General features: G+C 31.6%; 1 protein-coding gene across 2 annotated transcripts; it reads right to left on the bottom strand.

The window, feature by feature from the left end:
• Positions 1-124: 124 nt before the first annotated feature.
• Positions 125-13,848, bottom strand: Sap130 (Sin3A-associated protein 130). Of its 2 annotated transcripts, none has more exons than XM_065506235.1 (11): positions 13,684-13,848; positions 13,301-13,449; positions 9,843-11,000; positions 9,190-9,774; positions 3,455-5,178; positions 3,111-3,331; positions 2,865-3,040; positions 2,713-2,786; positions 2,471-2,641; positions 1,020-1,124; positions 125-890 (listed from the first exon to the last, which is right to left on the bottom strand). In XM_065506235.1, the coding sequence occupies exons 2-11, from the start codon at positions 13,410-13,412 to the stop codon at positions 741-743; spliced, it is 4,476 nt and encodes a 1,491-aa protein (XP_065362307.1). In that variant the 5' UTR covers positions 13,413-13,449; positions 13,684-13,848; the 3' UTR covers positions 125-740. The 2 variants fall into 2 exon arrangements, with proteins under 2 accessions (XP_065362307.1, XP_065362308.1); XM_065506236.1 differs by having other exon boundaries at positions 9,843-10,754.
• Positions 13,849-14,293: the final 445 nt, after the last annotated feature.

Here is a 14,293-nt window from a genome sequence, read left to right as displayed (position 1 = left end):
AACTTTATGTTCATAAACATTTTGCAGCATGGTCAAAAGTTTGCTATGCTAACCTTTATTTCCTCTCCCCCATAAAATACTTTATAAATATTTTACCCCGTTTACAAAAAAATAAAACCATTAATTTCATTTAAATATTCTTTTATATTTTTTCCATAATTTTATATAGTTTTGTTTTTTTTTTCCTCTTAAATATTATTGTATTTTTCTTTTTCATCTATAAATTAAAAAAATATTTGTTTTATCTTTTTCTTAATTAAATTAAAACTTACAATGAATTAATAATAATTAATTATTACATAAAAAAGCTTAAGCTAAAGCTCTTGTTGAAATATCAATTTTAAAACGAAACTATTCACAATGTTTTTATATATTTTATTATGTAGGCAATGCAATTATAAACTTAATTAGTTAGTTAAACATGTGAGAAGTAAATGTTTTATTTTTGATAAAAGTCAACAAAGGAAAATATGTATGCATGTATTTATGTATATTTTAAACATAATATAACAAGAAGCTTTAAAGTCTTAAAAGGGCGATCTATGATTGCTCTCTCTTCTATATATATAAATATATATTTATTAGCCTTAATTTACAAATAAAACAGAAAACTAAAAGAAAACTTTTTACACTACTATGCATGAATTATTGAAACAAAAATGTATTAATTTTTGAGCAAGCTTTTTTTTTTGAGAAAGTTTTAAGAAATGCTTGGATTTGGGGGTTGCGGCGGCTCCAATTTAAACTTTATCTCGTTTTTTATAGTTACGTTTCGATGCACATCTATTAATAATATCCGAGACATGGGATTTGTGTTCGAAAATTTTCATTATTTGATTTTGGGCATCACTAACACCATCCACAATAATTTTACTACGTTGCATGTTGCCCTGTAAAAAAAAATATAAAAGATTTTCATGAAATTTTAAAAGAATAACAAGTAAGCGTGCTGCTATATTCGGCAAAGTAAAAACTTTAGAAATTACAAACTTATATATCCCTTTATTATAAGTACATACCTTTAATAAATCACTAATACGTTCGGTTTCAGTTGTTATGCCAGTCGATTCCATTTGTTTTAACATCGATGATAGTTTTTCATAACCCAATGATTCATTTTCACACTGTAACAAAAAGAAGGAAATTAAAATTATTGCCTTGTAATTTATACACATATAAAAGTTAAATAAATTAATAAATTCTTCTGGTTGTAAGACTAATTAATCAATTCAAAATTGTCTCTAATTTTAAACTTCCGGAAAGTTTAAACTATGTAGTAATTTTATTAGTTAAACCACGGTTAACAATATAAAACTGTTTATTTAGTGCTCTCTATGGTGATCCTCTCATTTTTCTCCAGAGACCGAAAATAACCCGTTATTTTATAGTTTTTTATGTTATATCACTGAGAGTGTGATATGAAAGATAACATTTTAGTTTAGTGGTTGAGAGAAACAGAAAATAAACAAGTAAGAGAGCTATATTCGGCTGGGCCGAATCTTATATAAATTTTAAATATTTTTAGGTAAACAAAATTAATTTTTTTCTAAAGTTGTTTTTTTCATTTTATGGAAAAATTTTTTTTCGAATTGTTATTTTAAATTTTGAAATTTGAAAAAAAAAAAATTTTTTTTGGTGAAAAAAAAATTCGGATTAAAATTTTAAAATATCGTAATTTTTCTTAAAATCACTAATTTTTGGAAAAACTACAAAATTCACCATTTTACAAAAAAAAAAATTTAAAAAATCTAAAATTTTTCAAAATTAAAAAAAAAAATTTAAAAAATCTAAAATTTTTCAAAATTCACCAATTTTACAAAAAATTCACAAATTAAATTGATAAACAAAAAATTTACTTTTTCGACAATCTCAGCACTGTAATACTTCATATTCTTTCTATAATTATAATTAAAATATATAAAATATATATATATAACTATAGTTAAAAATTATTTAAAATTGCTATCGTGATATTCCCATGAACTTTTCATTCACAATAGTTGATTTTAGTCGTAACAGCTGTTTATTGTTTACAAAATTCCATCTAAAAATTTCACAACAACAAATAAAATGATAAAATAGAACATATTTCATGTGAAATATTGATTCGCGATAGGGGTGAATATAAATATTGGTAACAGTTATTAAAATTATTCACAATTTGAATAACATTAGAAATTCACAAAAACTAAAAAAGGCCATACCAAATCATGCAAACAAAAATCATTTTATAACTGTTAGGTGGTTTATTTTTTTTATCACAAAATATAAATCACAATCAGCCCAATTATGAATAAAAAATTCCGAGGGAGTTTGTTCCCGGGGAGTTTTTTCCCATTGCATTTGAATAGGAAAAATGAGAAAAGGGAAAAAACTCGCGGGGAATTTTTATTCATAATTGGGCTGAATGTGATTATGTCGACGAGTGTTAAGTTTTGATTAACTATGGTTTAAACTTAAGAATTCTTACCAAATCTTCCATTTGTGACTTCAAATGATAAATTTTCCAGCCGTTTATTTTGCCTAAAACATTTGATTGATTCGCCAAATCCATGATGGTTGGTCGCCTTTCCTCACGTGGCTTGATATCCGAATAACGTTGAAAATGATTATAGGCTGATTTCCAGGATTGTTTGTAAGTCTGTAAAATAGATTTAACAAAAAAAGGTATTTAAGAAAAATAAATTTAATTTACTTATTTCAAAAACTTACATGCATAAGGGTACAATTTTTGGGACGTTTAAGTACAAATTCAACCGGTTTGGTGTTTTCCTTGCCGTTGACAACTGCAAAAAAAAAGAAATGAAGAAATATTAGGTAAGTTTTTGTAAAATATTTAGATAATAAAAACTAAATTATCTTACCTTCATGTCCAGCAACATTAACATTAACTGCATTTGTACCATTTGCCATGATATTGGGCTCTTGCGTTAAGGTAGAGGGAAGAGGATTCGTAACAGTAGCAGCACCACTATTATTGGCTTGGGGAGGTGGTAAACTTAAAGATGTTTGACTTTGTGTGGACAATTGACTATCATTGCTAAAGAAAAATAATAATAAAAAGGCAATCAATAACAAGTAAAATAATTAAGAAAAAAACTAAAACTTACGTTGATCGCCTGGACTTTTTACGCAGTGGGCAATCCAGCGAGCCACCATTAAGACGCTGTTGTATGGTTATGGGAGGCTGTGTGGCGGCACCATGATGCTGATGTTGCTGCTGCTGCTGATGCAAATTGTGGTGTTCCAGCGCTGTTAAATTGCGTGAGGTAACTGGAGTGCCGGGCATAAGATGCTGTTGTGGTTGCACCGAATGATGATTGGAGTAAAGCTTTAATAAATACATAATTTATGACAATAAAACACAAGCAAACATAGGGATATAGGGCCAGGCAGTTAGTTATTGTCTAGTTAAGGAGACAATTAATTTTAAAAAAGCAGTTTAGCAACTTACCTCATTTATGGGATTAAAATGAGAATCGATATTCGAGGCCACACCACTGGGCAAACGATTGATAATCATATTATTATCTTGTATTTGTTGCTCAACACCGGGTGACGAATTGGCCGATACTGTGGTACTGCCATCCGATGAAGCCGGCGATTCTGCTCTCGAGTTGCGGTTTGAGATAAGATTTGGTGTGCTGGCATTGTTGTTTAGGTTGGATGATGAGGAGGATGAAGAGTACAAATTATTAGAGCGATCTTTTTTAGCCAAGGCTTCAACGGTTAAAGTTGATGTAGAATTATTGAGCGCACTAGAGGTGACCGATGTTAAACTATACGAACTTCCCACTGACGAGGAGGCGGGAGAAGAGTTAGCTAGCATACTGCTGGTACCCATGGACAACAGGGTAGGTTGCAGATTTTTGGCCGCTCTAATGGGTGAACCCTCTACATCACGTTTGCGCAAGAAATTGGAGACCACTGTCGAAGCGCCAGCATTATTACCCGATGTTACTTTTATGGAGGTTTGCAAAGGTATAACCATTTGATGGGTTTGTTGATTATTTAGAGAATTAACTGCAGCATTCGTTTGTTGGGCCACTGAGGCTGGTATGATAATTTGTGAGGTTTCCCCCACACCTCCAACGTTCATTGAGGAGCCTGAGGTTTGCTGCATCATTTGGGGCGTAGCCTGGGATACTGCTATGGCATCAGCCGCTGCTGTAGACAAATTGGCAGTATTTAGTTGACTAAATCTGACCGGCACTGCCTGAATTTGTGTGCCCGAATTTGAAACGGGTATTTGCAGCTGGCCAATTGTACGACCTCCAGTAGATGGCACTACAGTAAATGTGGCTGTGGTCGATTGTCCTCCAGAGTGTGTGACAAATGGCAACGAAGAGATCGAAAGATTAGAGGCCGTACTGGCGATTTGATTTTGTGACATAGTACTGCTGGTCACGGTGGTGGTGGTTAGTGATAATACTCCAGTGGACACTTGTACCGAACTAGCCGGTACAGATTCATAGTAGATGGTACTGCCAGGCTGTAAAAATGTTCCTGTAGCCACATTGCCGGTGGAGGTTAAAACATTTGTGGCTCCCGTATTTGAAACATTAACGCCCGTTTGAGAAGTATTGATGCCTTGACTGCTGATACTACTTGTACTGCTATTGCTGTGCGGCCTTTGGGGTGCCGGAGCATGATGTATGAATACATTTGTGGGACCCGCACTGCCCGCATTATTAGCTGTATTCGAATTATTGATATTGTCCAGGGACGATGATGATGAGGAGTTTAATTGGGCCTGGGTCATTACTTTGCCCACAGTTATGGCATTTGCATTCTTTAGGGGTGTCATAGTACCGGTTATTATATTGCCAGCCACACCAGCTTGCCGTGTGCTTATGGCCAAGGGCACTACAGTGGCTCCACCAGCCGCTGTTCCACCGGCACTTGATGTCACTATATTTTGTGTGGTCAATATCTGGCCACCCTGGGAAACATTTACCAGTTGGGTGGTGGCATTTGTAGATAAATTGGTAGCTGTTATGCTGGCTGTTGATATAGAAGGTGAATTGCTGCCGGTACTGGTATTAATACCACCTAAATTTTGCTGGCCCAACGTTGAAGGTCCTCCGCCCGCCGAAGAGGGTAATTTCCCGATACCCAATTGGGTTATAGTTAAAGAAGGTTGTACTTTGGCTGCCATTGTTACGGGGGGACGTATACCTAATAATTAAACGTAAGCAAACAAAGAAAATCTTTAGTTTATTATTAATTAAATGTCATTGTTTTAAAAGATTTTCCTAATTTCTTAACTGTTTAAACATTCTTAATTTTCTTTTTCTTACGCAAATATTTGAAAATCTTATGAAATCTTTACATTTATGTTTTTTTTTTTTTCTTTTCTCTTTTCAAGTTTTGTTGTGTATCTCCAATAGTTTTTAAACGACTGAGCTTATTCAGTGTGTAGCTATTATGCTGTTTTATTTTTTTTGCACATAAAGTAAAATTTTGTGTTGTTATTATTGTCGTTGTCATCGTTGTTGTTTTATACGGTTTCAGTTTCTAGTATGAATCATTATATTCTTGTATTTATTCCATGCAATTTCAATATGTTTGTATGTAGGCAAACGTATCATTATTACTTAGTATGTAGTATTTATTTAGTTGTTTATTAAATATAGAAAACACAACAATTGTTTTACATTTTTTTCTTCCAGCTGATAAAGTCTGGCTTTAGTCTATTTTACTATTACTATATTATATACTTTTGCTGAGGGAGGGGAATCAGTGTGTATAGAAATTGTTTAAAGTTACAAGATTCTTGTGTAAAAAGAATGTATATAATAGGGAATTTTCTTCTAAGAAAATTAAAATAAAAGTATTGTTTAAAAGTAAACAAAAAAAGTTGATACTTCAATAAATATTTAGGCCCTAATTTTGTAAATCACGTCACCAAAGTGTGTATAGCAAAAACAAAATTTCACACATTCTAAAAATCAAGTTTTAAGGCTTGATTTGTTTCCACTGATTGTATCTAGTGTAAATAATGGTTTATCCAACCATAAAGTTTCCTTAACTGAATGGAATGTATCCTGACGTAAAACTTACAATTCTTTAATTTGTTTTATCTATCACACCACGTGGCACGTTTATACCTTTTTAAAATATAACCCTACGTCTAGACAATCCATCACTTTGCTTACTTAGCGGATAATTTCTTGTCCACGCGTCCACCCCTATCAGCAATAATATGTAAAATTTAACTTTTCATTCACAATAGTTGATTTTGTTCGTAACAGCTGTTTATTGTTTACAAAAATTCCATTAAAAACTTGATGAACGATAAATGGGAAAATGGAACATATTTCATGTGCTGTATTTGTTTATATGTTAGAAAGCTATAGATAGAAGCTATCAAACGATACCAAACTTATTTTTTTTATCTTTTTTATGGCCTTGGGAATTACACTTGTATGGGGTATTTTAGAATGCCCTATTTTTTTTATATGATTCCCATATAACTGCCTTTATAATCCTACGTCTACACAAGCCATCAATCTTGTCCATACGTGTCATGAATTTGTCTCGTGTGGACACGAACATAACATTGACACTTTATATGGAGGAATTTTAGAATGCTGTATTTTTATTCTCATATAACTGCCTTTATCTCAGGCAGTTGAAACGCTTATTAGAAAGCTACAGATAAAAGTTATACAAAGGTACCAAACAAGACAAATTGCAAAATTGTTCGCTGAGTAAACAAATTGATGGCTTGCTAAGAAATAGAATTTCCTTAGGTTTTTACGTGACATCTGCTAACAGTGTTGGTCATAGAGAATTTATACATAGAGACGAGCGTGTTTTGCCATACAAAAATACATTTTTGTTGGTTTTTAAAACATCACAATAAACATGGCATAGTATCCCCCCGACTAGCAATAAATATTTTGGCAATAAAGCAATAACGCCGGAAGAATAATGAAACAATATTATTGCTTTACTTATGTTAAGGCTATGGGAAAACGTCTTTATGTTAACATACAACAGAGATGTAAAACACGATTTACTTTATTTTATCTTTTTGTAAAATTGCTGGGTCAAAATCGGGAAAAATATTTTTTTAACTCGATTTTTTTTTTCAACAAAAAATTTTTTTTGTCATAATTTCACTAATAAATCAAAAAAAAAAATTTTATTTGCCTATAAATATTTAAAATTTGTATTTTTAAGTATAATTTGGTGAAAGGTATATAAGATTCGGCACAGGCGAATACAGCTCTCTTACTTTTTATGTCTACTATTCTTTTTTGTTTTCTTTGAAATTAACAACCGAATTTGACATTTTATGTTCGTAATTATAACATAACATAATTTTGACATTTGCTGCAATATATGTTAATGAATTTTTTGTCAGCCTAGACGGGGGTATTATTTTTAGCTTTAAAACATTGTGAAATAGTAAAACATACGAAAATATGATACGATACCGTGTGAATCCACTAATTATATTTGTATTATCATTTAGGTTTTTACTTTTCTAAAGTGTAACGTTAAGTTAAAGTACGGTTACATTGCATCAACGGTTCAGTTATATTCCATCAACAGTTAGTATTATTTATTATTATTAGAATTCTTTAAAAAGCTGATTAGTTTAGCATTAAACGGTACAGTTGCATTTCATCAATGGTCGTATAAAAATACCACTTATTCTTATTAGAAGCCTTAAAAAATCTAATTGATTTACACAAGCTGTTACTGTTGGAATCAGAGACCGAAAATAAGGGGTCCACTTTAATTTCAGTGATAAATTGGCACCATTTGCCATTCAAACCCCGTTGTGTTTTCCCTATCAGTGATTTATAAGAGAACATTTTAGAAATATAATTGATAAAACACAATTCATCAAGATGAGTAAATTTTCATGCTTAAAAAAACATTTGAAGTAAAATATGCAAAAATATGCCCTAACAAATCGATGCAAAATTTGTGATTTGGGTAAATAATTAGTCTACATCATTATATTTCGAAGTTCAGGAAAAAAACATGCATTTGCATATAAATCCGCTCCATACTTATAGCTTTTATTTGCGAACTTTAAAAATAAATGGGAAAAGTTCATTTGATGACATATTAAACGCCTGAATCTATATATATAAAAATGTAATGTCATCACGAGAGAACGGGTGGATCGATTTGGCTGATTTTTTTTTATTCAATTCAAAATTCAGGAGATGGTTTGTAAAGAAAAAAAATTCAAAAATTCCGGGTAAAACTAGGAAATTCTTTTTTTTGTGACTCCAGTCAACTGTAATAAAAAAGCTCCCTAAAGTATGCAGTACAAATTTATATATTTTATTTGCAAATAAATAATAACGGGCAGGTGTATGTGGGTTGGAGAAACTTGAAGAACTAACATTAGTAAATGATACCGGGCGAAGCCGGGCGGGTCAACTAGTATTAAATAATAAATCAGTATGTAAAATTCCCAATATTACAAAAAATCGACAATTTCATAAAATAATAACTTTTTTAAAAAAAAAACCAAAAAAGTTAAAAAAATTTTCAAAAAATTAAAAAAAAGTTTCAATTCCACAAAAAAAAATAAAATTTTTACAAAAAATTTAAAAAATTTATTTTCGATGTCATTTTTTTTAATTGGAGATTTTTTTACAATTTTATATTTTTTAAATTAAATGTCTTTCTCAAATTCAGTGATTTCCTAATTAATTTTTGTTAAATTTCGATCTTGGAAGTATAATTTGATCATTTTGTTTAAATTGGCGATCTTTTGTTAAATTATTAAATTGGTTTTTTTTAAATGGGCAATTTTAGCTAATTAAGGGATTTGGGATAAGATAAATTATGGCCCAACCACTACAAAATATTGTTTTGTGATTACTAAGTTATATCTATTTCTAGGTGTAAAAATTAAACAAATCACTATCCAGCAGTTCTGGGTTGCTTTTAACTATCATTTAGCATCACCATAACTTACATAAATAGCTACACGTGACTAGTAATTTTAATATGTGAGAATTAGAATAAAGGACTTATTAACAAAGCTTCTTTAATTATATTAAAGTTTAATTTCCATTGAGTTAGTTGAAAGTTTACGAACTTGTCAATGAGGCAATTCTTTTGTTTTGTATGTTTTATTTTCATCTATGTTGATTCTGTCAAAACTCGACAGAATGAATAACTGTCACTATAATTTTCTCTCTCTGAACTTACCAATTTTATTAGTTCCTGACGTATTCACAATAATTGGCTGCAGCATAACATTTGCCGCCAAACGTCCCGTAGTACCAATTATCTGCTGAGCCGTACCACCCGGCTGCTGTTGCAATTGTATTATACGTGCCGCCGATAAATTTGTCGATGGCAAAACATTTGCGGTTGATGTTACACCCGTAACGGTGGTGCTGCGTGGTGAATTGGAGGCATTATTGCCGACATTCGCATTTGAGACGCCAGTGGCTAAAGTGGATGTTAAATTGGGTGCCCTTATACTAATACTGGTGGTATTTAATTTGGCTGCCGAAAATGATTTAGCAAAAGGTATTGGCCGTATTTGGCGAGGAGCTCCAGCGGTGCCAGCAGTTCCGCCCGTTAAGGGGGTGGCAACGGCAAAACGTGGCCCCGTAGTGGCCACCGATGTTTGATTGAATTGTTGCTGCTGTTGTTGGCCTAAGGGTTGAGAGGTGGCAACATTGGAGGAATAGACTAGGGTAGCCTGATGACGGGGCGGTAGAACCGTGGCAACATAGGTTTGTTGCTGCTGTTGGGGGCCAGCAGAAGAAACGGTCTGTATGGTGGCTGCAAATAGATTAGCAAGAAAGTTAGGAATTAAATCAATATGTTTAAATATGTTTTATAACACTTACATTGTTGTTGATTTTGTTGGGCATTATTGGATTGTTGTGGAACAGCCATGCCTGCTGATTGTAGAGCTGAGGCGGTGCTGGTAACCACTGTACCACTGACAGAAGCTATCGAGCCACCTGCCGAAACGGGAGAACCACTAATACCCTGTGTGGTGATTATACGTTGTCGGGATTGATGTGGTATGGCACGTATTAATTGCACTTGGCCCGTAGGATTAGCGGCCATCCAGGTGGTGCTGGTAGCAGGCGATATGACTGTAGTGGCCGGTGACGAAGTATTGCGACTAACAGCTGTACCTCTTACAAAGTTTCCCGCTGCTGTTATGCCAGTAACCGTGGCTCCCCCACCGCTACCGGTGACCGAGGCTGGAGTGGTACGTATGGGAGTTACCAAACGTTGACCACCTGGCATACCTAAACCTACTCCGGTCATTTGTGTGGCTGTCACACTGGCTCGTGGTAAATACGTCGCCTGTGTTGCTGTCCTGGTTACAGTTATTGAAGTATTTGACACCGATCTGGCCGGTGCCGTGGGAAATGATGTGATTTGTGTGCGTCCGGGACCAGCATTTTCTAATTGCTTTATCATGGAGGGTGTCATTATATTGCCCATAACAACTCTGACTTGCGTTGACTGTCCTCCAGCACCTATGGCTCGTATGGATGTGGCACCCGAAGTATTTGTTTGTGATGTATTCAATGATATTGGCGTGCCGCCTAGAGAAGTGGCCACGGCTCCACTGTTGCCCATCTTAATGGCACCCACCGTAGACAAACCACCACTTGTTACAATTGTACCGGTAGCACCTGCACCACCACCAACCGACCCTTGAGTTAGGCCACTTAATGTTAGGGCACCATTGTTGGCTGCCTCAAGGGTCGTTGTTTTAACATGCGTTATTTTGGCTGCAACTGGATTTAAAGAAAATAAATTTGTTACATTTGTGGGATTTTTCAATTGTATGGGAGCATGAACATGTGCTATTTGTGGATTATTAATAATATTGGGTGTTGTGGCACAAGTAGTAGAAGTAGAAGAAGGTATCGGTGTTGGATTTGATGTTGTTGGTGAAGGCAATGGTGAATGTGATTGTTGTTGTTGTAAAGATGCTGGATGTGGATGGGGTATTAATTGGGTTTTTATAATTTTTAAGGGTTCTGTGTAAAAAATGAAAAAGTAAATAACGTAAAAGTAAAAAATAATATGTGAATATAAAATGATAATAATAATACAAAAATTAATGGAGTTTTAAATAAAGCTGTAGGTAGCCAAGGGAAAATGTTAACAGAAACTAGTACATGTTATACATTTATATAATAAACTACCAGCCCAATTATGAATAAAAATTCCCCGGGAGTTTTCTCCCTTTTCCCATTTTTCCTATGTAAATTCAATGGGAAAAAACTCCCGGGGAACAAACTCCCGGCTGTACATCTTTTAGTTTTCAAATATTTTCAGTGTTTTTCAGACAAAAATTTTAAAATTGTTTTCTCTTCGTTGTTCTAAATTAGGGAGTTAAATTTGGAAAAGACGGAATTGTCAAAAACCTAACTCATGCAACAACAAAATACATGTTAGTCAATGTATTTTGTTGTTATATCAGTCATCTGATTTGTTGTATTTTTACGTAGTGTCTCGTCTCTATGTATAATTCTCTATGTTTGGAAAAATAGATAATTAGACATAGATCGGAAACTTTTCTGTCAAAGACCTCAGTTGTCAAAAACCAAAGTGGTGGTTATTAGTAAAACAAAACTATGTGAAAACAAAAACAACACTCTTATGTGTGATTATTTTTAGTAATTTTTCTTGTTTGAACTTTTCCACTCTACGCGTATTTCTCTATGTTTGGAAATCTTTTTAAAATTCTGTGTGAATTTAAATTGAGTACATAGTTAGATTTTTAAGTTACTATATGGAGTGTTAACAAAATTAAAATGTTTGGTAAAAAAATTATTGGTGAAAAAAAATGTGGGCCCGAATTTCTATTTTTTTTTCTTTTAATTTTTCATAAATTTTTTTTGCAAATTTGATTTTTTGAATTAAAAAAAAATTTGGGGTTTGACCCGTTGCTGGCCTGAATTTCTGTGGCGTTATATATGTCGTTGGAAAGGTCTTTGAAATGTTTATCGGCTTCGTTATCTATAACGATCCAAAATATATATGTATGCTTTATGCGGTCGCAATAAAAATTTAGAAATTACAAACCGAATGACAAACATAAATACACCCTTACAAAGTATAATTAACACAATTTGAGCTTAATGAACTAAAATTATATAAAGAATGAATTCTCAAAGGAATGTATTCAATACATTTGAATTAATTCATTCACCTTTATAACTATTTTTCACCAAAATTATTTTTTCAATAAAAAAAAACATTTTTTTTCGTCAAAATTTATCTTAAATTAGCAATTTGTAATTTGTACTTGTTTATATAATTATTTTGTCATAATTTTTGCGAAAAAAATCAAATTTTATTTTAACATTTTTTAATTCAAAAATATTTATTTTTTAAATTTAAAAAAAAATAATTCTTAACTGTTTAATAATAAAAAATATATTTTTTTAAATTTTATTTTTATAAAAAAGTTTTTTTTTATTTTAAATGAAAAATATTTTTTTAAAAAATTAATTTTGAAAACTGAGATTTACAAAAAATTTAAAAACTATTTTTTTTAATTTGAAATATTGCATTCTAAAGTTTTCTTTTTACAGCCAAATTGAAAAAAAAATATCAAAATGTTTAACCTAACTTGATTAATCAATTAATCGATATAAAATAAATCTTTAAAAACAAAAGTTTTTTATTTTGGAAAAAAACAAAAATAACTTGCATTCTAAAGTTTTCTATTTACTTTTGAAAAAAAAAATACCTATTGTTTAACCTAACTTGATTAATCAATATAAAATAAATCTGGTACATCAGCTTTTATAACTCAGATTCAAATATTTCAGTAAGAAAATTCACACAGAATCTTATTAGAAAAAAAATCCAGAAACCAAATATTTCATTTATAAACCTCACATATTAACAATTATCTTTCAATTTGCTTATAAAAAACTAATTTTATTTATTCAAATCCTTACGAATATTATTAAAAGCTTTAAAAAATCCCAATTAACCCTTTTCCCCATTAGATTTTTGCATGTTCTCCTTATTTCACTATAAATCCCCTACATTTCAACAAGATTTCCAAAAACAGGTAACACTGCCACGAATGCAATAACAATAGCAATACGAAATAAAAATATGATAGATACAGAAAATAATGATCAAAGAAAAACCAACGAACAAAAGACACAAAAGAAAAAAAATTAAAAGAACAAACACAAAAAAAAATCTTGATAAATTTGTAGAGAAAATGCCAAATAATGCAATTATTTAAATATTTAAGTTATATTATATGTTTGAGTTTGCAAAAAGAAAACCTTAATTGTTAATAAAAACTTACCTCCTGTAGGTGTTGTTGCATTTGAACCTCCTCCGGGTCCTGCACCACTGCCACCTCCTGGTCCTGGAGCACCACCACCCCCCGTACCGTTGCTGCCATCCGTTGTACTCATTTTATTAAGAAACGCAGTATATTTATTGATAAAAATTCTATTTTAAAATAAATTAAAAAATTTATTTAAGCTTTAATAAAACTCTTACAACAATTTTTTTTTAGGAAAAGTACAGCTTGGCGGCTTTCAGTTTAACAAATACGATTTTTTCCCCAAACACACACACATTTATAGAGATTGTCGGGCACTCACACACACACTCACTTTTTCTTTTTCAAATTGACACATTTTTTATGAAATTTTTCATTTTATTTTTTGCTTCTTCACTCACCTTACTTTTGTTTATAACGTTATCTTGAAATAATTTTGGATCTTTTTTCAATACAAAATACTTTATTAAATATATTTTTTCACTTCCCTTGAATATTTTAATTTTAATTAGTATATGATACTTTTTTTTCAGGAGTGAACTGCGAAAATACGTCCACACAGCATGAAGATTATTAAAGAAATAAAAGAATAAGAGACACAAAGCAGAAATAAGGAAAATTTGCGTAATTTATTTTAACAGAGTTGTATTGCGATGATGCCACTGTACTGAAATTCTGTATGTGTGGGGAATTTAAAAGGGGGGAATTTAATAAACAGAATTCATAATTTTTGTTATTATATCAGAGCTTCGAATTAATCAATTCAATTTTAGCTTAATTTACTAAAATTTTAATTCAAAATTATAATCATTTACAAAATGTCCTCAAGCCTTTTTGTAGTAATTATCGGATTATAATTCAAAATATTTGTTCCTTAAAATACACCATGTTTTTAAGTACTTAATTGTGAATAGTTTAGCTCTATATTATTTACAATGCCAACTGGACGTATGATTAATAAATAATATTTTTTGTTCTTTCATTTAACACATTTTTATTTTGTACTCCATC

This window comes from Calliphora vicina, chromosome 3, assembly GCF_958450345.1.
Source record: "Calliphora vicina chromosome 3, idCalVici1.1, whole genome shotgun sequence".
Classification (NCBI taxonomy): Eukaryota; Metazoa; Arthropoda; class Insecta; order Diptera; family Calliphoridae; genus Calliphora; species Calliphora vicina.
This window is presented reverse-complemented; position numbering and strand designations above follow the sequence as displayed.